At 35.8% G+C, this 27,531-nt stretch overlaps 1 protein-coding gene across 2 annotated transcripts in view; it reads right to left on the bottom strand.

Annotated features, from left to right (window-relative positions):
* Nucleotides 1–27,531, bottom strand: part of SLC12A2 (solute carrier family 12 member 2) — a 130,242-nt gene that overhangs the window by 87,690 nt on the left and 15,021 nt on the right. For both annotated transcript variants that reach the window (XM_007102507.4, XM_028493197.1), the window contains exons 2-4: nucleotides 11,049–11,168; nucleotides 9,743–9,818; nucleotides 9,339–9,434 (exon numbers count right to left, since the gene is read on the bottom strand). In XM_007102507.4, the coding sequence (XP_007102569.2) occupies nucleotides 9,339–9,434; nucleotides 9,743–9,818; nucleotides 11,049–11,168 (292 nt within the window). The remainder of the gene's footprint in view (nucleotides 1–9,338; nucleotides 9,435–9,742; nucleotides 9,819–11,048; nucleotides 11,169–27,531) is intronic.

Here is a 27,531-nt window from a genome sequence, read left to right as displayed (position 1 = left end):
CCTCGGCAGGCGGACTCTCAACCACTGCGCCACCAGGGAAGCCCCATAGTTAACATCTTAATAGTGATATATTGAACTCAATCCCTCTAAAACTGGGAACAGGCAAGGATGTTTATTCTCACCACTTCTATTCACCATGGTATTGGAGGTCCTACCGAATTGAACAGTGTGAAAAAATAGAGGGAGAGAAAGAGGGAGAGAGGAAAATACTAAAGATTGGAAAGAAAGAGTATAAACCATCTCTATTCACAGATGACATGACTGTTTATGTTTAGCAAAGTCACAGAATAGAGAACCAAGATATGCAAGTCTATTGCATTTCTATACACAATCATAAAAAAAAATTGGAAAATGAAATTTACAAATACCATTTACCAGATGAAAAACATGACTGATGATGGGTAAATTTAACAAAACATGCAAGACCTGTATACTGAAAATATACAACACTACTGAGAGAACCAAAGACCTAAATAAATGGAGAGATACAGCATGTTTAGAGATTGGAAGATTCAATATTGTTAACACGACCATTCTTCCCAAAAAGATTTTGTAAGAGTGAAATTCCAAAGCCCCAGCAAGGTTTTTTGTTATTGTAGAAATTGATATTGCTAATTCAAAAATTTATATGGAAATACAAAGAACCTAGAAGAGCCAAAACAATTTTGAAAAAGAACAGAGTTGAAAGACTTACGACTTATAAAGCTAAGCAATCAAAACAGGGTAGTCTTAGAATAGCTGGCATAAGAGAATAAACAAACAAATCAGTGGAACAGGATACAATACAGACAATACACAGAAAACTGATTTTTCAACAACAGTACCAAAACTAACTCAACATGGCATAGATAGCTGGTTGACAAATGGTGCTGGAAGAAGTGGCTATCTATATGGGGGGGATAAGAGTAGGGGAGAGAAGCACAATCTCTGTCTCACATAATGTGAGGCTATTCATAGTTAAAAATCTAAAAACAAACTATAAAGATTCTAAGGGAAAACATAGAGAAATATCATCATGACCTTGGGATAAGCAAAGATTTCAAGACTGAACAATAAAAGCACTCGTCAATAAATAATATAAATAGATAAATAAATCTGAGAATCTTGGCTTCCTCAAAATGGTAATCGTTTCCTCTTCAAAAGACATGATTTAGAAAACGATTAAAAAAGATGATGCAAGTCACACACTAGGAAAAATATACACAATACATGTTAGACATAAGACTTATATCCAGAATATATTTTTTAAAACTCCTCCAAATCAGAAACAAAAAGATAACCCACTTTAAAAACTGGCCAAAGATATGAATATATTACAAGATAAGAGATACAAGTGGTCACAAGCACATGAAAAGATGCTTATCATCATCATCATTAATCATCAGGGAAATGCAGTGGCGGTAAGACACTATTAAACCTCCGTAAACACAGCTATAATTAAAAAGCTGTAACAAGTGTTGGCAAGAATGTGGAAAAGCTGGTAGTCTCATGTATTGCTGATGGGAGTATAAAATGGTACGACCACTGTGGAAAATCACTTGGCAGTTTCTTATAAATGAAAAGTATACCTACCCCATGAATCAAGAAATCATTCCTAGGTAGTGTCCCACAATGAACAAAAACATACAAAACCACAAAGACTTGTACAAGAATGTTCATGTCAGCTTATTCATAATAACCTCATACTAAAAAATAGCCCAAATGTCCATCAATAGGCACTAAATAAACACATTTTTTACTATTACCAATTTTATAGTGATAAAATGGAATACTACATAGTAACAAAAATGAACAAACTACTAAAATGGATGTATTCCAAAAACATTATGTTAGGTGAAAGAGATGAGACATAAAAAGAGTACCTTCTATATAATCCAGCCTGGGCTACCAGTGAGGAACTGATTATCAAGAAACTTTCCAGTGTGATGGAAATATTCCGTATTTTGATTGAGCTAGATGTTACGTAGGTTTACATGCTTATGAAAACTCACAGAACTGTAAACTTAAAATCTGTGCATTTTACTACATGTGAATTTTACTTCAATAATGCTTATTTAATAAGCTATAAATCAACTGTCAACAACTAACATTTTTTAAATTGTACCATAGTCAAAATGAGATAGCAGGAAGGAATCATATATGTTAGACTTCAAAAGATTTGTGGAAAGGGGCATTATCAGATACAGCTTTCACGAATACAACAACCAACTTCAACTCAAACTACATAGAACCTTTAAAGTAATATGCACAAAGATAAAAAACCCAAACAACTATACGCAGGAAGGTAGGAGCAGTATTTACTAAATTTTGACCAGGCACTCTGGATGTTTGTCTAATAACTATGCCACAAAACAGACATTTCTTAAACCACATGTGGCTCTTAAAAGTTCTCATCACAAAGAAAAAAAAAATTTTTCCTTTGGTATCTATAACAGATGATGGATGTTCACTAAACAATGTGGTAATTATTAAAATATATATGTCAAGTCATTTTATGCCCTATAAACTTGTACAGTGCTGTACGTCAATTATATCTCAATAAAAATAAAAATAAATCACACATGGCTCAATTTAGCACCATATGGCTCTATGTGCTAAGGTGGACTAAATGTTTCATATTAATGTGAAAAATATTTGAATTTTTAGAAACACTAACAAATCTGTTCAACTTCAAGTTACTTTCTTTTGGACTATTTCATCTTCATTTATTGTAACTAATGCTCACTCTTAGACAAAAGTTGGACAACAAATCTTACTGTCCATTGTGTTGCTGAAAAATCCCAGCAAGCATGTGGTCTAGGACATCCTCAGTGACTCAAGGTTGTGGGTAACAATCTCTGAACAAAACCAAACTTTGACACACATTTTCTATCAAAATGAATTTCTTTCAAAGAGTAGCTTGAAGGCCACTCAATTTAAAATACAAACTACAAGTACGAGGTAGAAAAATGAACACATTTAAAATTTAATAAAGTCTGAAAGGTAATAAACTCCAGTTTTAAACAGTTTTGCGAAGTGACAATGTGATGGTTAATTTTATGTGTCAATCTGGCTGGGCCCTGGAGCCCAGATATGTGGTCAAACATTATTCTAGATGTTTCTGTGAGGGTGTTGGGCTGAGATTTACATATAAATTGATGGACTATGAGTAAAGCAGATTGCCCTCCATAATTTGTGTGAGCCTCAATCAGCTGAAGGCCTAAACAGAACAAAGACAGACACCCCCTCTCCAACAAAAGAGAATTCTATAGTAGATAGCTTTCACATGTGAACTCAGGCCATTCCTGGATATTCAGCCTGATGGCCTTCAGATTAAACTGCAGCATCAGCTCATTCCTGAGTCCTCAGACTGCTGGTTCACTCTGAATATTCTGGACTTCCCAGCCTCTGCAATCACATGACTTAACTCCTTCCAATAATTCTTTCTACCTATGTACACTTCCTATTGGTTCTGTTTCTCTGGAGAACCCAGACTAATACATACATGATACAAGGTAAAATGCAAATCATATACCAACAAAGGTCTGGTATACAAAATATATAAAGAACTCAAAATTCAATAGTAAGAAACCACAATAAAATAAACTCAATAAATACCCTCCAAAACACTGGGCAAAAGATTTGAGTATAGAAAGAAAACTATTCAGAAATTACTCTTCAGAGTTCATCCGGTATGATTAGCAAATACTCCAGAATCCGTTATTTGTCAGAGCGGTAAGCTACCTATTTCTGTACACTCACTTAACAGTTAATTCAAAGACACCTTGTATAAAATTCTGAGGAACAACTTTAGGAATGCTATGGGGTGACGATGGATCCAAATGGATTCAACATCCATTTTAGTTATTGTTCTAGGAAATATATCCTAATACCCTGGTTAATAAATACACAACAAGGAATCTGCCTGTTAACATTCAGTAAATTTCCTCTATTCCGTTGCCATTATGAAGCCAAACAGGAAAAGGCGAAGTGACAAACATGTCATCTTCAGACCATAATTCAGTACTATGTTATCATTGTGACTGATCACTTGAATATGTTAAACTTTAAAATCAAAGACATGTAGCTCTAATTCTGCAGCAGACAATTCAGGAACCAAGTTAAAGTATTTTTAATCATTAAAGACTGGCAAAATTGAAAGGTCACCAAATGAGTCAAAGAGAAAACACAAGCTAAATTATTTACAATTACTTTCCAGATTCACGTTTGAGTTACTTGTGGTGCATAAGTAGTGCTTTACTGAACTGAAAACACAATGTTATGTTTAAGTCTAATAATTCATAATACAACAGTTATAGAACTGCTTTTATTCTTTCTTTTTTTGGCCACACGGCATACAGGATCTTAGTTCTCCAACCAGGAATCGAACCAGTGAAAGTAAGGAGTCCTAACCAGTGGACCGCCAGGGAAGTCCCAACTGTTATAGAACTGCTTTTTACAGCTTCTTCAAACGTTTCACTGATCTGAAAAACTACAATTTGAAATAAATTACCAATAAAAGGAAAGAACTACAGAGCTGAAATCTAATTTACAGCTCCTTGGTTGGTAATGATAGGAACTGATAAAGTTATACAATAGGCTAAACAAAAAAATCTGACAACCAATGATAATCTGATTTTTTACCAATACAGAGAGTACTTTCTGTCACTTACAAGATGTGAAAAATGTTAGTTTTTCCTCACTTCCAATGGTTTGGCTTTACCTATATACAAAAGTGAGGAGGTCAATTATTTCAGAGAAAAGAAAAAGATACCAGTATGTGAAGGTAATTCTGACATATTGCAGACATTTTAAAAAGGTTTACCAGTAGAATTTGCATAAAATTTAATTTTGTTTAAAAAAAAGGCTGTTTCATTTTTGCATAATGCAACATCAATGTTGTATGACATCAGACAATGTATTTAAAAGACCATGGTACCATGCTTAGCAGTTAGATCTCAAAAAATAACTGTCACTATTATCTGAACAAAAGCTCCAAGAAAATAGGGTCTTGTCTGGCTTGCATTGTTACAAACCCAGTGCCTGACACAAAGTGCTCAACAATTATCTGTTGATTGACTGAAATACAAGGAATATAAAAATGTGATCTTAGTCACTTACGCAGATTTCTATTGACTTTAGATTCTCAGAACTGCCCATCACAAATTTGATGTAGCCTGGGTTTTTATGTGAAAGTGTACTGACCTCTGTTTTTAATACTCCAAACCAGAAAGTGGTTGAAGAACTGTTCCCTTCTATTGCTCAGTTCACATAATACACTATAATCCGCAAGCAGAATTTACATTTCCATCTTATAAAAGGTTGCCTGTGGTTGTCCTCTATTTCACAGATGAGTTGATATTCAGAGGTTAATTATCTGAGAACAGAAGAGACTCTGGTCTGTGAAATCTAGGAAATGCAGACCTGAGTGACAGTGGCTGCTGGCCAGCGCCATCTAAGTTGCAGAACCTGTTGCACACAGTCCAAGAAAATTCTGTAAAATCCAAGATCTCAAGGACACTGGGAGGATTTGCAGAACAGGAAAGAGCTCTGGGCTCCAAGGTGCAATAATCTGTAGAGGCTGAATGTGTCTGCTAGGGCAGGGAGTATGCCAGTGACTCCATCAGCTAGTTGCTGGTGCTAGTTTTATTCTGTAGAGGCAGAGGACCTAGGGGATGGTTCTCTAACCTGCCACCAGTAGCTTTAAATAGTAACCCCCCATATTACTATAGCCTAATCAAGACTGAAACTCAGAATCTTGTATTTTCTAAGTTTTGACTTTTTTCCCAGAAACCCTGAATATTTCCATATTATTTTTATCCTAGACTTCATAATTGGACACTATTACATTTGTTCACAAGTTGACAGTTAATTTATATTTTTTAAAAAACTACACTTTTCTAGATTGGTACCTGTTTAATCTCTAAAATGTACTGTTAAAGCCGACGTTAAGGCTATTTAGTAACATTAAATAGCTGTGGCATAAATCACACAACACTAGGAAAAGTACACATTTCACACACTTACATGGAGTTGGAAGTACATACCTCACAAAACAAGAATAAAATATTATTCAGTGTTAATATAAAAATACATGTCATAATTCAGTTAAGAGTCAAGATAAATAAAACAAATTAAAATGTCAAGTACTACCTCAAAATAGTTCTTTATATTAGTAACTACGCACTCAAGTTTAAAAAAGGGCTCTTCAGACAGAAATTAGTAAAGAGAGCAGCCACAACCTCTCAGCAATATTTTGAGTAAAATACTTCCTTGTTAATGCCCTTAATAGTCAACTTTCAGTCCACAGAAAATTAAGATTGGGTCTCCAGACATCTCTGTTCCCGCAGTATCCCTCCATTTCTCCTATCTAAGTCTTTGCACCCTGACCCTCCAGATAGCTCTAGCTCTACTGCTCTCCTCTTACGCAGCCCTTTCAAGGAAGGAAGTCAAATTAAGTCCTCAGTGGTTGGGCTAGAAGGCATCCGATACAGGCACCCTTGGTCCCATATTACTAAAAGATAAAAAGCTTATTGTGAAGAACAGCAAATAAACTGCATCTATACATTAAGTCTCTTAACGTTTGTTTTAAACAGTAATTCCCTCTCTCTGTTTTTTGCTCCTTGGAAAATTTTACTGAACAAGGATTCCTTGTTCCAGAGAGATTCCTAGTCTGGCATTTGCTGTCGTCATCCTATAGTGTCATTTAGTAAGTTCCTCTCTCCCCTGAATACTCTATGCTTCCTGAAGCTACAGGCATGATGTGATTCATATTCGATATTTCACAGGTAGTCTTATTAAGTAAAGCATTTACAAAGTTGGAATATTCCCTTTTTCTTCCTCACTTATTTTCCAGAATAATTACCCAAAGGATAAATCTCTTATCAATTTTTTGCTTACAATGAGTTCAGGTAAGGAGTTTTCACTCAGAAAACTTGATTCACACTAGATTCTTTATCAATTTTCAAAATAAGTTTTAGTTCTCTAGCATTCTTCAAAGGTGAAAATGAGATTTTTGTGTGTGTGTGATGTCTGTGAACCTAGGGATTTTATGTTTTCATTTAAATCAGTTACTGTTAGTAGTAGTATTGCTGTTCTATCCAAATTTAAGTCAGTGTTAGTTTCTTCAAGTTGGCTCCTTGGTCCTTTTGACATGAAACAAGAACGCTTTGTTACCTTCTTTACTTTTTGATGTGAAAAGATGTCTAGACTTCTCTAGCACATTTCCTATCCAGATCTGGAATCAATGCTTTCTCCAAGGTTCCCTGGTTCCTTTGAACGGAAATACACAATGTAGGCACTAAGGGTGTTCACTGATACTGGGATGGTCATTTGTTACAGGTGATTTTTGTGGACAGAGATAAGAAATATATACTTTTGGGATAAAATGTGTGAGTCATACTGATACTTTCAATTTACAACCATGAATACAGAATACAATGTAATCTCACCAGTTTTATACATATATCTACTTTCTCCCTTGTAGAAATACCGTTTTTCCAAGAAACCAAAATAAATCCTGTTAGGGATCTCCCAGTCTACAAAGCAGATGGAGAGGAGACACAGGGGTTTACATTTATTGCAAGAATCTCCAGGAACTTTCACTGCAGATGATGCAGCTCATTTATTATTCTATAAAGGATCAGCCAGCTTTCTAACATCACTAACTGATCTAAGTGAAAAATGAATGCCTTCTAGCAAAGCTTCAAAGCATTTGGTCACTTCTTTACATTAATGGCTTTCTCTTTTTCTATAGGTTTCATTATTTCAGCAAATGTATTTGTCATTTATGAACAAATGATAAGAGAAGAATTCCAAATTATATAATCCAATTTTTTTTCTCTATAGTTAGTTACTCTCTGTGAACTATCATTTTGAGGGAACTCAGGCAAAACTGCAACATATGGTACTTTGCTGAGACACATCTTCATGCACTCCATATTCTCATACTTGCTTGGTGTCCAGGACAGAAGACTAGATAAAAGTCTCTGAGGTATTCATAAAAATATATGAACACTACTGGTAGTATTGAAACATGAAATGGCTTTTTAGTCACAATGCAGGAAAATCTACACTTTCCTTAAGTTTGCACTCACACAGAACAGAATGGGGTTTGTGCTGACAGTGGGTCCATGCCCCACTCTCCTTGAGGCTTACAACCTAGATTTGAAGGGCTGAAGACAAGGAGAAATTTTATGATGATTTGCTGATCCTCTCAAACACCTAACACACCATCCCATTTCTCCTCCTATGTCCATTCCCCAATAGCAGCAGAATGAAATAAAGCATGGGGCACCCAGTTACACAAGAAACCAAGAATCTCTCAGCACTGTCTGATTAATTGTTGGACAAAACCACATCTTGGACCCCAATCTGCTCAACCCGGATTCGGGTACATATAAAACTTTAGCCAGCATTGATGCATGCTTAGCATAGTCATAACTATAGATGTGAACTACCAGCTTCCCTCAGAGCCATAGTGATCTGAATCCTTTGGTATATAAAAAAATATGAAGATGACTGGGGAAAAATGAAAAGCTCAATCTGGTTCTCTCTTTCTCCAAGTACTAATGCAGAAAAAGCAGACAGTGCATGTATATAATGTCAAATACAGATCTGCAAAATAGTTGAGGCAGAAGGAACAGGTAGATTCTTTTCTCAGTTGATCTGCTATGATGAATTTATAGGAGCTGGTATACATTTTCTCTTCTTTCTCTTAGGATCTTCCCCTCACTCCAGCTGAATGATGAGTTTTTGTTTGGAAAATGGATTTCTTTTCTTCTTGTTCTCAGGGGTCCCAAGGCCATTCTCCTGGTGTCCTGGGTGCTCTCCCTGGGAAGAGTAAAACCTCACAAGGCAGGTCTTGTGGGCTCCAATAAAATAGGCCTCAGGGTACCCAGAGAAGAGAGCTAGAGTTGAGAGCATGGATTCAGAGTCCCAGGTATAACTCACACAAGCTATTAGACCATGAGGAAAGAACTCTGCCTGGGGAGGAATGAGGTTACACCTGTATAATACTGACCAAATGCAGGATGCACACCACTGATCCAAGGGCTGAAGCCTGGGAGAAGGCAACAAGGGGTGCCTTGGTGGAGAAGAAACCCAGTTAGAAGCTCCATTCTTGCTACCAAACACACTGAACACCCTGCACAATCTGAAGCATACATGTTTGTGTATGGATCAATTTAAAATTTTATATTCAAAATATTAGTTAAAAAGTACTTGATAGCAACTTTCTTGCCTATATAGAACTTGATATGTTGCTTCTTTAAGGTAAAAAATAACTAGAGATATTTTTAAATCTCAATTTATTTAGTGTCAGTAATCCAATGCTGATGATGTAAAAAGACTGAATTTACCTCCTCGTACAAATCCATTAGTAGCTATTGCCGAAGTAGACAATCCTGTGATAGTTGTCACAACAGTGGCCATTATTATTACAAGGACTGACAGACCTTTAGCGAAAAAGAAAAGAGACTTGAGAATACTTACACTCTCATTTAAACCTGCCACATCTAGAACTGGTTAGTCTAAGTATACTGAATTTACATTATAAGCTATAAATTATCTTACTTTTATCTAATATTAGATCAAATCAGAATTATGAAAAAAGTGACATTAAGACAACAGTCTGATACAAAGGAGAACATAATGTAGAATGATTCCAACTGCTTGAATTTTATGAGGTTCAGAGACTACACATGCACACAGCCCTTTCCCTATTCATTCTCAAATGAATCAAGCAGTATGTCACTTCACTTACCTATTCCAGCTTGACCCACAATCCATGACAATCTAATAAAGAGCATTACTCCCCAAATGTTTAACATACATCGTACCTAGAAAAAGAGGCCAAGTCACAGATGAAAAGTAATTAAATACACAGTAAATGCTAAACTAGCCAATAGTAGGATAACATACATTTTAAACTATAGAAGGTCCTTTCAAATCTCTTATCCCACCCTTTAACAGTTTTTTTAAAGAGCTTTATTGAGAGCTTAAATGTGAGCTAATTAAAGTATAAGTATAATGTAATATATGAGTATATGTGTGTGTATGTACTTTATACACACACATTTATCTGAAGCAGCAAAAGAAAAAGAAAAAGAAAGGCACCAGGAATATTTTAAGACTTCAGCCCTAAAAAAAGGAGTTTATGTTCCCCCTTACCAATGCAAGTCAGTTTTTTACTTATTCTTTTATAACGTCTTCACTTCATGATTTCTACAGCGGATTTAAGTATTATGTAATATCTGTCAACACAAAATGCCAACTGTTCACACATCTTTCGAAAACCTACTCTTTGTAAGACAGCATCCTCAATTTATCTTTACTTTTATTTATTAGGCTCGTACATAGACTATAGTCTTCCAAAATAGTAAAATCTAAGAATAAGCAAACAATACAACTCAGAGCTTAAAATACACTCTATTGATTAGACAATAAAATCACTACTAGAACTGGTATTTTTCCCTCTACTTCTCCCCTAAATGTCAATACAACTCTAAATTAGTGCTTCCAAAGTCCCAATGAGACTCTCTAGTCCAGTCAGATCCTTAGTGCCTATTCAAACACAGAAAAAGAAAGTAAATCTGAACCTTAATCACCTAAACCTGTCTACTGAAGTGATCTCAACACTTATTTCTCCTTTATGCTGTTGCTTGTTAACATCTATACATTTCTCTTCAAAAGACAATACGGTAGCAGGAAAGGAAGCAGGCATATTTCAGCTATATTACCTGCCCAGCTTTCTTGATTGTGTTGCTCTCATCAATTTAATACCTTCATACTTAATTTTTGAAAAGTGACAATATGTGAGATTCAGAAGAGATTATAAAATATAACTTAGAAGTAATCAAATATAATTTGATTAAATTAATAAATATATTTACTTTACTGAATTTAATACCCACAAGGAAAGGAGGTACAAGTTATTAATTTGGTCCTCCAAAACAATCAGATAAAACAGTTTAAAAAAGAGAAAGCATTATCTCGAGAATGATGATATTAGGAAGACTGTATAATAAACAGAAATGTGTAACTCTAAAATTAAGTCTATAGGTACATACTAGCACACCCTTGATCCAGCCAAACTTCACAACTCCTTTACTTTCCGCGGTATATGTGACCACAGCCTCTCGGGTTGGTGTGCTTTCTTCCCCGTTTGCAAAGCCATCCTCAAAAGGTTCCTGGTTATAAGAGGAAATGTGAATTATGCTTAAGAATTATTTAAAATTTAAAATCACCTGATAAAAACAAACATCACTAAATACACTTAGTGTATTTACAAGAATCAAGGGTTTCTGAATATTTTACCTAAGGATTGAGAGTTTTAAAAATTTAATTATCATGAAACCCATTTTAATAATTTAAAATTTTAATTACATTTTGGTGGTATCTGGAGAACACAAAGAATACTATTTGCTAAGTATAGGCTAACCAGGTCAGTCAATTCAGACCTTGTCTCTCCAGCCACAACCTTATATTGCCTGGATGCCACCCTTCCCCTATCTGGACTTTCAGTGTTAACAATATAAAACTCCTCTTCATCACCAGTGAACCGTTTTCCCTTTATAGTCCCTGACAGCAGGACTCCGTGGATCCCAAGATTCACCCCTAACTCCTGCCTTTACTCACTCCTGAGTTCAGTCACTCAGCACTCTTCATTCTTTCCTTTCTAATTTTTCTCAGATTCAGATGTGAACTGGTTGACACAATGCATTTTCACAACTAGTGTTTCCTTCTAAGGCTTTTATGTTTCATGTCTGATTCTATAATTCTTAGTTTTTCTTCTTTACATTCTCTCTCTCTCCTTCTCTCCATGGCTCTCAACTTTGTTCAGTCCCAACACACCCAAGGCACATGACAAACTTCCAAACCAGTGGCAGTGCCTTAAACAGATCATGAAGGGTGGAAGGGTGTTGGGAAATAGAAAATGTTCTAGATCTAGAATCCTGTCCCTAACACTAGCCCCATAGTTCTTCCTCTACCCATATCTCAACAGCAGGGAACAAAGTACAGCTATATTTCAAACATTCATTCTTTAAATGAAAAAGAGCCAACTAAATTAATTATCATTTAATCCTGAACACTGTGATCTAGATTTCCTACAATACTTTTTTAAGAAATCATTTTCAGTGGTTATACCCTCTACTGAATTCTGAATATAATTTTTTTCATAGAAATGAGCTGCAGCAAGTTCTGTGTTACAACAGAGAAAAAACTATGTAATAATCCAAACTTCCTTTTTTTCTTTGACTTCTGTTAACCAAGCAGACTCATTTAATTCCCTTAATGCATTATTGCTATATGGCTTTTCAAAGTGCTATCAACCTAGATCAGCTCTTATATTCCATATTTTTATAAGGTACCTACTGCAAATTCTTAGATTTTTAAGCAATAGAAGAAACAGTATAATAAGTTAGATGCAATAATTTCTTTAAGTATATTTTTTGAAATTATTTTACCTAGGCTCTTTTAAATAATCAAATTTTAAACTAATCTCCACGTTTACACTAAAAGACATAGCTATAACTTCAACTACATGAAATACATGGAAAATAACTCATTTTAAGATTACTAAGAACTTAAAAATGAACTTTAATGTTGACTAATTCTGATAGTTCACAAACTTTTAAAAACAGATCCTAAGAGAAATAAATCATAATAATTTCCCTTACAGCACAGTTTCATAACTACTGTCTACTGTATCAAATGACTATTGTACTTTTAAAAGGATGTCCCAGGCTTATGGCATATAAAACACTTCATAAAAATTCTGTAATCACCCCAATCTTCTATACTTTTTTTTTTAACATCTTTATTGGAGTATAACTGTTTTACAATAGTGTGTTAGTTTACAACACACTTTACAACAAAGTGAATCAGTTATACATATACGTATGTTCCCATATCTCTTCCTCTTGCGTCTCCCTCCCTCCCACCCTCCTTTTTAAAACAGCCTTATTGAGCTCTTATTCACATACTCACCCATTTAAAGTGCATATTTCAATGATTTTTAGTATATTCACAAAGTTGTACAATAATCACCACAGTCAATTTTAGAACATTTCCATCATCCCAAAAGAAGCTCCACGCCTGTGAGCAGTCACTCCCCATTTCCCCTTTTCTGAAGCTCCTGGCAATTACTTACTGACTTTCTACCTCTATGGATTTGCTCTTCTGATATTTCATATAAATGGAATAATGCAATCATACAACATGTGGCCTTTTTTTGTGGCTTCCTTTCCTTAGCATAACATTTTCAAGGTTCATCCATGTTATAGTACATATCACTCTTTTTTATTGCCAAATAATATTCTGTTGTATGGATATACCCCATTTTAAAATCTGTTCATCAGCTGATGAACATTTGGGCCTATTCTACATTTTAGCTATTATGAATAATACTGCTGTGAATATCTGTGCACAATTTTTTGTGTAGACATGTGTTTTTCATTTACCTTGGGTATGTACCTAGAAAAATTGCTGGGCCATGAAATACTTTTTGCAATGACTATTTCTGGTTGTCTTTCCCACCTCTTCTTTTGTATCAGTCTGCAGACTGTCACTCCTCATTTTAGTCCATGTGTCTATTTTTATCCCTCTTTCGTGCTTAGAATTTGGTATAAACATGGAAACCAGTAATAGTTAAACATGTTAGAAATACATACAAACAGGAAAAAATGTAATCAGGGGCCTGTGTAGCTCAGCAACCCACTTTGGCTTTACGTCCACTGTTGTTTATGTTCTATACAGTAGGACATCACTGATGAATTCCCCCAACGCTGCCCCCAAAAAAGAAAAAAAAGTGAATTGATGGCTCAACTGTTCAATTATTCAAATAAAGCCAGAACAAAAATGTTTGCCTATTAACTCAATCAACTTTAAAGTAGACAGAAGTTCCTTAGATTTTACTCTAGGATATTTGGTACTCTTCAGTTATAAAATAACATAAAATATTATATAACCTGCAAGTATTACAAGAAAATATAATGCCTATAATAATACACAAGAAAATATAATGCCTATAATTATACACAGAGAGGTATTTCTATTCCCACCTCTATTAAAACTAAAGATGTGTGTACTTAATAGGCTACTTTCTCCAAGGCTAAATTCTGATGTGCGTGTCTTTTTAATAATTCAGAAGCAGGCAGGAGTCTTAAAATTTTTGCTGTATTTATTAGAATTCCACCTGAAAGTTGAAGATCTAGCAATAATTATACCAGTTTCCACTATACTATGAACAACTATATTCAAAAAACACAGTAAGATTTTTCTGCATGTGTAACATATTTTAAAACAAAGATGAATCCAAATAAAATTTAACTTCCTTATCATGTTCCAATAGCTCTATTTAAAGTGTTATTAATCTTTAAAATACAATTCAAAAATTAAAATCAATTGAGTATGTTATTTTTTATATTTCAATCAATAGATTTAAGTAAAATAAAATTGGGTTTATATTTCCTGAAATAACAGGAAACCAAGGTAGAATACATTTTGTTTCTATAAATACATTAGTTTCAGAGAAATAAGGAAATTGCTGAGTATGGCATTTTATCTACACACACAAACACACACACAAAATATTGTATACAAATCTTATTACCAGGAAAATTTCACATATACAATTATGAACTATAAATTATACTGATAGAAAAGCACATAAATAAAATCTTCAATCTACCTACCATTTTCAGAGAAATGATGGGTTTGTGTTTTTTACTGTTTTTCACATAATGAATACAATGTCAAAAATAACAACATGATTTTTTGGATAACACCATATTAAATGAGGTGGAACAGACTAATTTAAATTTATATGGGGAAATAATCTTTCAAAAAGTAGCACTGTGAATCTGAGTCTACAAAGCAAGGATTAAGAGTGGGCATGAGGGACTTCGCTGGTGGCGCAGTAGTTAAGAATCTGCCTGCCAATGCAGGGCACACGGGTTCGAGCCCTGGTACGGGAAGATCCCACATGCCGCGGAGCAACTAAGCCCGTGTGCCACAACTACTTAGCCTGCGCTCTAAAGTCTCGTGAGCCACAACTACTGAAGCCCACACGCGTAGAGCCCGTGATCCGCAACAAGAGAAGCCACCGCAATGAGAAGCCGGTGCACCGCAACGAAGAGTAGCCCTCGCTCGCCGCAACTAGAGAAAGACCGTGCACAGCAACAAAGACCCAACGCAGCCAAAAATAAATTAAAAAAAAAAAGACTGGGCATGAGAACAAGAGTGGGGAAGAGAGGAAGAGACAGAGGAAACAATGGAAAACACAGAGAGGTAGACCCTCAGTAACTGGAAGGATTTCTTAATGAAACAAATAGAGATACTAATAAATTATATCAGTCTAAAAAGAAAATGATTAATTCAGTTGGACATACTGAATTTGAGGAGCCATGAAACAATTAAAGAGTTCCACCAGGCTGTTAAAAAATTCATGACTGGAAATTAGGAGAGGGGCCAGGGATAAAGAGCTAGTGGGTGAAGCTATGGAAAAAGAATGAAAAGAGAAACTTAGGGAAAGAAAACCTGAGTAGCTGAGCATTTTTCTGAGAATACAGAAAATATAAGAATGAAAGGGAACTCTGGTTTCCATGGTCATTTATTTATTTGCAGGGAGTAGAGAAAAGGAGAATTTCTGCACTGTGGATACTCTCTCTTGTATATTCAAATTTCTACCTCAACTTGATCATTCTTTGTCCTCTAACCATAGTTATCTTTTTGCTGCACACCACACACCCCACCTCCAAATGTCCAGCCAAACGTGCTGAAATACTACCCCACGTTCATCAATGCATACCAACCTGGCTTCACCATGCCACAACACTGGAATAGTTTTAAGACATCCAAGGACTTCTCTGCTACCAAATCTACTAAATCTCATGTACAGTTTTTAGTCCCTGTCTCAAAGGACTTTTGAAACAGCTCATGATACTGTTGACAACTCCCTCTTTCTTCAAACTTTTTTGAAATACCACACTCTCTTAGCCTCTTCCACCCAGCAATTAAATGGTAAGAGTCCTTTCAATACTTGGTCTTAGACCCATCTCTTTTTTTCACTCTCTGTTTCTCCTATGGTCATCTCACCAGACCTGTAGCTTTAAACACCATCTGTATGTGATAAGTAATGTGACGGCTCCCATACTTTTCCAGATCAGACCTCCCCTCTCAATATCAGCCCTGTGTGTAAAATACTGATGTTGCCACTTTTATAGTTCATTACTTTTACTACTCCAATTCTTACCAAATACGAAGAAAGAAATTGTCAGCATACTACAAACAACTTTCCTCTAAATGAAAAGGAGAGGGAAACAGTTTCTCTTTTTTGGATTAGTTTTTAATTCTTAAAGGTTTCAGTGGACACTTAAATATCAAAAAAGGTATCTGATCAGAAAGATAGTACGTTCTAGACTCACAGATTTAGAGAACGAACTTACGGTTACCGGTGGGGGCAGGGGGAAGGGGAGGGGGGAGGGATGGATTGGAAGTGTGGGAGTGACATGTACACCCTGCTATATTTAAAACATAACCAACAAGGACGTACTGTATAGCACAAGGAACACTGCTCAATATTCTGTAGTAACATAAATGGGAAATGAATTTGAAAAGAACAGATTACATGTATAACTGGATCACTGTGCTATATGCCTGAAACTAACACAACATTGTTAATCAACTATGCTCCAATATAAAAATTTCTTAAATAAATTAAAAAAAACTTTCCATCAAAAAAATAAAGTTCTTAATAATTAAAATCCTTTATAATGTAAACTGATTTTAGATTTATTCTGCAATACACGTCTTAAAATTTTAGTTTTTCCGTTTCCAATATCCAAAAATTAACTTGTTTTGAATTCACTGATTTAAATTACCCTTTACATTTCAAAGGTCATAACTCATACTCTGCTTGACCTAAAAAAAATATACAACTCAAACACAAAGGCTAGGCTTATTGATGATTTCTCAGTAAAAAAGTTCTTTCAAAATCAAGCTATTGGGGCTTCCCTGGTGGCGCAGTGGTTGGGGGCCCGCCTGCCGATGCGGGGGACGCGGGTTCGTGCCCCGGTCCGGGAAGATCCCACATGCCGTGGAGCCTGCGCGTCTGGAGCCTGTGCTCCGCAACGGGAGAGGCCACAGCGGTGAGAGGCCCGCGTAACGCAAAACACACACACACACACACACACACACACAAATCAAGCTATTGTTTCTTCCCTAACAGAATTTTCTTCAGTATTTTAGAGACAAGCTTCTTTTTAAAGTGATGAACAACAATAAAGCTTTAGGAAAAAATACTTATCCAAGCTTTTAAAAAATTACAATTAGAAACCTTAACACTGCTTTCACTGGCTCTGTAACTGAGAGTGCAGTATTGTCTTCTGTGTACAGTCTCATCATGGGCACGCCAACACACTTTTCATTGATAAATGCTTTAGGTACACATTACACTAAAATGTCAGTTATTTTCTTTCTTCAGACATCCCAGTTACTAAGTCCACAAGACTTTCATCTCAAGTATACAAGGTAGTGTGGATGGTCTTTGCGACATCACTGGACAAGGATGTTAATACCCATGAAAGATGATTGTGCAGTGCTCAGAATGATTTATGATCATGTTTTTTCCAAAGTTGAATAAAGGTGCTTATCATTGTACAAAGAAAAATCAAGACTGTCTAGACAGTGCAACTTTTGAATACAGTTAGAATATAATAAAACACATTTCTGGCAAAGCCTATTACTGAATATATTCATTTTTATACAAATTTATTCTTTTTTACAGTTAAACTGGTAAACACTTGGCAAAAGTATCTTAGCTCAGCAATTTCAGGCCATAGTAGGCAAAAAACAGTAACCTACATAATTTTTTTAAAATTTGGGAGGAGGGGAAAATGTTTGGGTTTTTATTTTGTTTTACTGGTGTTTTAAAGAACAACTGAGCAAAGCTGTACCAAACTATCTCTTTAGGTCTATGGCTGCTACAATATTGTTTCCAGGTAGACTTAAGGATGCTCAAATATGTACACTTTTTGAAGAGGGAAATGTTCCACTCCCTTAAAATAACTTCTGATATTTTTCTGTTACCTGAAGATTCTACAGTTGCAAAAAGCAGTTTCTGAGCATAAACCACAACTACATCCTTCCACTCATTCATTAAAAAAATATTTATTAATCAGTTTTATCAAGAACTATGCTAGCCCTCCCAGAGTTGGTATTTTTATAGTAGAGGCTAGAGATGACAGGTAGGTTTTCTATCTTCTATCCAGGGCATTTTCTACTATACCAAGAAGCCTCTATTAATTGTTTAATCCAGTCAAAAAAAAACCAAAAAACGGTTGTTGCCTCTTTTCAAGTCACAGCCTCTCTGTGACAGTTTCCTAATCTGTAAAATGGAGATAATAATCCCTGCCCACCTATACCATTTCCTTGGAGTCTCAAGACTGTAAATAAAGATCAATGTGTTACAGCCACATAAAGCAGCTGAGGTTTCTCGGGCTTGACTATCAAGTCAACTGATACAGCCTGATTATAATACAGCAATTTAAGTTTCAGTGCCATGTTAGAAATGTAAAAGTGTGACTCACAGTTACACATTTCAAAAGGATTAGTAGGAAAATTATTCCTAGATGGCCTGGCTTTTCAATGCCCAGCCACATCTCAATAAGAACAAGATTACACACTCAGTTGACCCTATCAGAGCAAAGGCAGCATTTTCCCTGAGGCTGTACATGCTCTCAGTGCCCAGTCAATGCTGCTCCTGCGGCACCTGCTGGGAAGCTCAAACCCAAATATATTCATTTTTTATGAATGTTATAAAAAGGTCCTCCATGTTATACGGAGGACCAAAACCCATGCCAGTGAGCATCGCTTAACTCCTCTTGCAACTAAGGGTCCTCCTCCTTTTGTCCCCACACTGCATCTCTGAAATATATCTTGCATTAAATCTTGATCATGTTTTATGGATCCATTATGAATCCATGCTTCTGTGTTAAGGTTCATTTATTTAGAGAAACAAAATTCTCTTTTCTTTTTTTTTTTTTGGCTGTGTTGAGTCTTTGTTGCTGCGTGCGAGCTTTCTCTAGTTGTGGCGAGCGGGGGCACTCTTCATTGTGGTGCACTGGCTTCTCCCTGTGGTGACTTCTCTTGTTGCAGAGCACGGGCTCTAGGCATGCGGGCTCAGTAGTTGTGGCTCGCAGGCTCTAGAGTGCAGGCTCGGTAGTTGTGGCGCACGGGCTCAGCTGCTCCGTGGCATGTGGGATCTTCCCGGACCAGGGCTTGAACCTGTGTCCCCTGCATTGGCAGGCAGATTCTTAACCACTGTACCACCAGGGAAGTCCATAGGGAAACAAAATTTTCTATTAGCATTATCTCTGCAACTAGAATGTGGTTATTAAACTAATACATTAACTTACATAGTTAATGTGAGGATTGTGTAAGATAAGGTATTCGTTTACATAAAAAAAACAAAGCTAAAATTATTGAAGATGAAGAAAGCTGCAAAGGAATAAAGATAGGATATAATATGAGATGGCTTTATTTTTCAATATGACAAAATTATATGTACCGGCTAATCATTTTCTGGCTGCCACAAAATATGCGTCAAACAATCATTTACCCTGCCAAACGCAGACTAGGGAACTACACTGCATCCTAGCATTTTGATCTATGAAATAAAATTTGGATCCCAATCACAACTGATGTTACTTTTTACACAGTAAATCAACCTTACCAAATAATCTTAAGCGACAGAAAAAAAAAAACTACCTAAACTGGAAAACAATGTTGGGGGGGCAGATATATAGCTTATAAAATTTTGCATACATTTAACAACTACTTATTTAGAAGATGCTATGTACAGTGTAGTAGCTATGGTAGAAAACAGAGAAATTTTTAAATATACAGAACTGTCTACCTCATTCAAGTTATCCGATTTCAAATTATTCTGGCAGACCATATCATCTAAAGGCTAAAAATTTCTGTTAATTACAACTACCAAAAAGGTCACAAGTTCAACATGAAAGGTGATCACACATAAATAGAACTGAAACAATAATCCATTCCAGAAGTTTTAAATTCTCCCCAATTAATATTTGTACTAAATGAAAAGCAAAATGGAAAAGCCTATTTAGCAGTGTAACAATCTGCCTTAGTAGTTAAATACACTTTACTTCCATCTTTTTCTGAGCAATTCTCTTACTATTTCCTATAACTACAAACACACTTGGAAAATATAACAGGGAAAAGGATGATTTTTTTTTTTTTTTTGTGGTATGCGGGCCTCCCTCCGCTGCGGCCTCTCCCGCTGCGGAGCACAGGCCCCGGACGCGCAGACTCAGCGGCCATGGCTCACGGGCCCAGCCTCTCCGCGGCATGTGGGATCCTCCCAGACCGGGGCGCGAACCCGGTTCCCCTGCATCGGCAGGCGGACGTGCAACCACCGCGCCACCAGGGAAGCCCCGGAAAAGGATGATTTTTTTTCTCCATGACTTTTAAAGAGTTTGACTCTGGATAAGAATTGATTTATAGGTTAGGCAATAATTTGGTTTTGCATATTTGGGGTAAGGTGAACCCTGTCATAGAATCCAACCCAATTCAAGTTTATTGTGATATACACCAGATTTTTTGTGCTAAGTAATATTGCAAGATACATCAAAATAGTAGTTTTTCTACTGTCAAGAAACAAAAGTTTCATACAAAATACAGTTGTACATAATCCAGGTTTGGCTATCCATTACTCATGGGGTAAAATAAGAATTCATATTATAGGAGACCCTCATAATCTCTCTGGCTTCCTTTAATTACAGCCAACATTTACTGAAAGCCTACTGTGTTCCAGACACTTCCCTAAATGCTTTCACACCCTATTTCCCTGAACTGGCACATCTTTGAGAGACAGATCTAATCTCCACTTAACAAATGTGGGAACAGTCTTTTGACAGGTTAACTTATCCCAAACCATGTAGCTATTAATGTGGCAATGCAGAGAATCTTCTAAATGGTAGAATTCCACATATTACAGGGACCCAAGGTGAATTATTTTAAGTTACCTATTTTGGGCAAGGAGACATTAGACAAATCGCCCAACTTAAGAAACTGTCCTGCTCAAACTTCCCAATTCCTCAGCTATTTTCACTCTTTACCTTGCTTCATCCTTCCCTCCTTCCTTTGCTTCCAAATCTACAGAAGCTAAGGGTTTCTGACACAGTCCTCATAAAAATGACAGCAGAAGTTCTGCGCTGTGTATGACACCAGAGGGTATTTTTTAAAATCTCTTTGCTCTTTGTAGAAATTCCCCCAGGGTCTACAGTCTGTGCGAAACTCTTTGCCCTACAGGACTATTACAGACAGCTGGATCAGACCTCCTACGGAGGAGAAAAAATTGCTAGTGTACAGATATAACCCACCTGGAAGGCACATAAAATGTTTAATATGAAATTGTGTCCTAAATAGAGTTATACGAGTTATTTAACTTTAGGAGCTTATTTGGAGGCCATGGTGGTAGACAGGGTAGTTAAAACAGACCAATAAATCGTTCAGTTTCTATGTTACCTAGAATTTTCTTTTTACAATTAAAAACCGACATTAGCAGCGCAAGCTAGCAACTCCTTTTGATCAAATGTTGCAACCATTGCAACCTCTTCACCCCTGGGTCCACTTACACATCCATGCCCTTTCAGGAAGGCTTTGAAAAAGAAAATTATCCACACAGAATTCTTGAGATTTGTCATCAATGTTTTATTACCACACATAGTAAGATTTGACATGATTAAAGAAAAAGTAAATATTAGTCTGTTTTAGAAGTCTCTGTATTTTTCCAGTCATACACTTTATTTCTATTAATTTTCCTTGAAGTTTTTTATACATCTTCAAAATCCTATCCTTTAAGTTAGAAAATTACTGAAAGAGTTCTATCAAATATTTAATTTGATATAATACTGCTTTATTGCTGAAATGTTGATTTTAAAGTATTTTCTCCTGGGGGACTTTTTGCCTGCTATTCCCTGTCTTTAACACACTTTGAATATGGCTGGCTCCTTTCTCAAACTTTAGGTCTTAGCTCAAGTGTAGCCTCCTTCCCAGACCACCCAACATACAGTTTCTTCTCAGCAGTGCCCCTTTTTTCTTCTTCATAGCATATATCACACTCAGTAATTTTTTTTTTTTATTTATTCAGTTCTTGTAATCTATGTACCTACCTCCACTCCTTCAATATGTATTAAAATGGAAGGTCAACAAGGGTACAGACCTCGCCCTGTCATTTTTAATCAAAGACATAGTGAATGAATATTGAGTCTTTATGGGCAATCCCTGTTTTCCAAATAATGTCCTGAAATAGTAACAAGTAAAATTTTAAGTGTCTGCTCCTGAGTCAGATCCAAGTTCAAAATCTAGCTCTGCTATCACTAGCTATGTGAGCTCTGGCAAGTTGTTTAACACCTCTGGCCCTCAGTTTCCACATCTGTAAAATGAAGATAATATTACCTATCCCATAGTGTTTGAGAAGATAAAGTGAGAAAATATCATGATTGTATAGAACACAAAAACTCTCATACACTGCTGGTGGGAATATAAATCGGTACACAACTTTGGAAAAGAAGTTTGGGCATTATCTTCTTAAGCTGAAAAAAATGCATACCTTTTAACCCAGCAATTCTACTCCTAGATATATCCCTATAGATAAACAACACTTAAATGAAGTAGGACACTTATATTAAAATGTTCATATCAGCATTGCTAAAAATTGCCAAGGACCAGAAACAGCCTCAAACATCTGCAACTACAGAATTGTAGCATTTCATATAATAGAAGATAATTAGCAATACAAATGAATGAATTATAAATACACACAAACATAACAGTGAGCAAAATATGACAGATAAAAAAGCACTGTATGATTCCATATAAAGTTTTAAAGCAGGCAAAACTAGACTAATGGTCTTCCAGAACACATAAAGGTGACAAAAACAAACAAACAAACAAAATACCAAGACCCAGACCCAAATAAATGATCACCATTAAGTCAGGAGAGTGGCTACTTTTGGCACAGGGAGATCAGAATGGGGTGCACAGAGGGTTTCTGCAGTGCCAGTAATCTGGGTGGTGATCACTTGATTAAGTTATGCATTTAGTCTTTACATTTTTTTTCTCTGCTATATACCACAATTCTAAAAAGACCTTTAAGGCTTCCCTGGTGGCACAGTGGTTAAGAATATGCCTGTCACTGCAGGGGACACGGGTTCAAGCCCTGGTCCGGGAAGATTCCACATGCCGCGGAGCAACTAAGCCTGTGAGCCACAACTACTGAGCCTGTGCTCTGCAGCCCACAAGCCACAACTACTGAAGCCCGTGTGCCTAGAGCCCAAGCTCCGCAACAAGAGAGGCCACTGCAATGAGTAGCCTGCGCACCGCAACAAAGAGTAGCCCCCGCTCGCTGCAACTAGAGAAAGCCCACGCAGTAACAAAGACCCAGCACAGCCAAAAATAAAATAAAAATTTAAAAATAAATAAAAAAATAAAACAATGGGGAAAATGTCTAAAAAAAAATAAAAAGAATTTTAAAAGATTAAAAAAGAAAATGTATTAACTGTACCAAGGTACACTGTCTGACATTAACAGGGTAAGTGGTTGATAAATTTTGGCTTTTATTATAAACAACAAATAAGTGATTATTTCAACTGCCCATGGGGTGAGTTTAAATAACTGGATGTTGAACAAATACACAAAAATAAGTACTGCAAAACATTATTAATCTAGACTCTACTACACTGCTTCCTATAATACTGGCAGTTTAAGATTACCGCTGGAAGAATAAACGAAAACACTGACCTATATATAGAAATGTGGCATCTCCATTCTGAATGGTGGTAAAAGATTTATTACCTACACCATCAACAAGTCAATAGGATACAGTGTGAAGAACCTGGCTTTGAGGACCAATGATCACACTACTAGGAATCTTTTGTAACTTCTCTAGTGTTAAAAATGTGTTTAATAAATGAAAGCTTCCTCCCTGTGCTGTTTGCTTTGGTGGCAACTGATAAGCACATCACAGCAACACTAGCTAGGGTTAATATTAGATTGCACAGTAGGAGAACAGATGCATAACTTCTGGGCCTAGCTTTATTTAAGCAAATTAAATCACTGTTACTGACAGCCGGAGGAGTGGGGAATTTTCATTTCAGGGCACAGTTAGTATAAAAGAATTCACTGCTTTCTTTACAAGCAGCTTATTACTGATTTTTAAAAAAACCCAAAATTACACTTCAAAAAAGTTAAAGTTCACTAAAAAATGGTATTTAAATCCTAAAAACAAACTTCTGAACTAAAGTATCCATCAAGATACTTTAGATAAAAATTTCTCATATAGTTTAATAGAATCTTCTTAATACCAAAGTAAGCTAAAGTGTTAAATTAATATTATGAAACAAAGCCAAATCAGTAACTAAAAATGGATGCATACATATGCAAATTTAGATGCCAAAGTGGCTGGGCTTATTCTAACCATTTTTTCTTTAAGTACTAGCCAATTATATCACCCCAAAGCTACCAACATTTCCTATCCGTGCTGTCGGTGATTGGTGTATTCAGTGTAATGCTCCCCATACAGACTATGCTCTCAAAACAAAGTATTGTTTTACAGGAATCCAATCTGCTCTGGTTAACAATGGTCTATTAATATCCAATGGCATTAATGCAAAGCTCAAAACTCAAGTGCCACAGATAAAAGTGGATGCTGTGACCATGTGACTTTACAATGAACCAAGTCAGAACTGCTGACTGCAGTCAAAGAATTCAGTCCTCTACCTAGCCCATCGTGTTCAAGACTGAATTACAACAAAATGCATTATGCATAGCATAATTTATACATTATTTCACGCAACTTGCTAATGTCAACAAATAGCTTTAAAACATTTTAATTCTAGTTACCAGAAAACATATTATTAAGTGATACTGGAAGGTATAACTGTGTCATTTACATTTCAAATTGTTTTATTTTTAAAATAAGGAAAACCAAAAGTTGTCAAAGATATAAATATATGACTTAGCAATATCCTAAGTGGGTAAAGTATTAGAAAAGCAATATACATGGAGAACCACACGATAACAAAAACTACATTTAGCACGTGGTATGCACTTGGTAGTTCATGTATTTCTCACATGAATATGTGCTATTTCTCACTATGAATTATCATCTTTCCCATTTTCTATAGAAGGAAACTGGGAATCTGAGGTGACAAGTTCTTTTTCTGAAGGTTACACAAGCATTAAGCGGAAGGCCAAGATTTAAACCCCTGACTGACAGCTAAACTATCTATGTATGGAAAAAAAACTAGGACAGATTGAAAAAACAGCAAAGACCAGAAAGGAAACACTCTTAGATAGACACAGGTGCACTCAGTTTGCTTTCTTTTTCAACTGAGAGCACTTCCCCAAGTGTGTGTAACTTGGATGGCTTAAAGTGAAGCCTTCTTAGCTTCAAATATTAGAAAAGAGAGCCCAAGAGCCAAAAGAGGAACTAGAAATTAAGTGGGAATCTCTAGAAAAAAAAAAACAGAATGATAGCGAGGGTAAGCCCCAAATCTCAGGTGACCACTAAATCACACAGGTACAGGGGAGGATCTGCACCACACACATACACACACCCCCTCCCCCACCCAAAGAGACAGGCTAAAAAAGCAGCAGCTGAAAACACAGGACACAACAGAGATATCAGGTACTGTATAGTGGGGATAGAGGACTCAGTGAGCAGTTTGAATCTAGGCAACTTAAGTACCTGATAGAACAAAAAACAATAATCTTTAGGAGAATACTGAAAAAAACAACTACCCAAAGTTGCTACAATGTGTTATCTACATACAAGTCTAGTCTTTACCCCAAAATATTACTGAACAGGAAAATATAACCCATAATCAAGAAAAAAAGTCATTAGACATTAACTCCAAGTGGGCCCAGATGTTAGATATGAGAGACAAAGACTTCAAAATAGCTATAATGAACATATTAAAAAATTAAAGGTAAATACGGTATCAGTGAGTAACAGAGAGGGAATCTCAACAGAGAAATGGAAGCTATATTTTAAAAAGTAGAGATTCTTAATCTGAAAATCAAAATAATTGAAATTAAAAATTCATTAGATGGATTCAACAGCAGAGTGGAAATGGCTGGAGGAAGCAGTGAAACCCATTAACTTACAGATACAAGAAATTTAAACCCCAAAAGGATCCACACAAAGAGAAAAGCCCCTATGTACAAATTCCTGAAAGCCAAAGGTAAAGAATATATCTTGAAAGCAACCACAGAAAACCAATGTATCATATACAGATGAGCAATGGTATGATTAATGACTGTCTTATCAGAAACAATGGTGGGCAGAAGACACTGGAAGTGCATACTCAAACCACTGAAAGAAGAAAACCCTGGCAACCAGGAAACTGACATCCAGCAAAACTATCCTTCAAAAGTGAAGTAAAGACATCTTCAGATAATAAAAACAAAGAATTCTGTTGCCAGTTGACCTCCCTTACAACAACTACTCAAGGAAGGGAAATAGTATCAGAGGGCAACACAGATCTACAAGAAGAAATGGGGAAAAAAAAAAAAAGGAAATAAAACACCATATAAGCATTCTTTCCTCTTTTTTTTAAAAGTTATAGGACTTTTGTTGAAAACAAAAAGTACAACATTGTGTTGCTGGGTTTGTAATTTACATGATGAGCAAAGTACTAAGAAAAGTATTGTTTTAAGGTGCCTATATTTTAGCTGAAAAAATTCAATATTCTCTGTAAGTGGAACAACCATTGAAATAATAATGCAAAGAGCTATATAACAAGAAAGTAAATAGAATTAAAATGGATATTAAAAAATATCTGATTAGCATAGAAGACGGCAGGAAGGAAAAGAGGATTAGAGGAACAAAAACGGGTACGAAAACCAACAAATAGCAAAATACCATGCCTAATAACAGCCAGATCACAATAAATGTAAATGAATTAAAGAGTCTGCAGAGAAAATGCAAGTTATGGTACACATATCATATGGTACATGTATGAGAGTATCATAAAAACATTCACTTAAATAGAAGATTACTATGGGTGACATAGGAAACTGATTACGTATGATTAGTTATTTAATGCTAGGTGGGAAGAGTAAGATATAAAATCATAATTTTTACATGTATAAAAATGCAAAAGAGTTAAGGATTTGAGGTCTTTAACTTTCTCTGTTTTTCAAACCTCCTATATTATCTTCTTTTCATAATGATACGGTAATAAACATTTTAAATAAACAAAGTACAATGAAACCCTTGGAGTAAATTTTTAAAGTGTTGGTTCTGAAAAGGACTAATACTTAGCCTCTTAAAATGCGATACTCTAGGATGACATGAGACTGAAATTTTCCAAAAATGTGTAGTTGGCTGACTCTTTTTGTATTGAGATTTAAAACACCATGGTTACTTTGTGCCAGCACTATGCTAGACGGAGATTCTGTGACAACCAAAACTCAGGTCCTGTCTCTGCATCTACTCAAGAGCTATTCTAGACTGCT

This window comes from Physeter macrocephalus, chromosome 8 (genome assembly GCF_002837175.3).
Source record: "Physeter macrocephalus isolate SW-GA chromosome 8, ASM283717v5, whole genome shotgun sequence".
Classification (NCBI taxonomy): Eukaryota; Metazoa; Chordata; class Mammalia; order Artiodactyla; family Physeteridae; genus Physeter; species Physeter macrocephalus.
The sequence above is the reverse complement of the archived record's forward strand: the minus strand, read 5'-3'. Positions and strand labels throughout refer to the sequence as shown.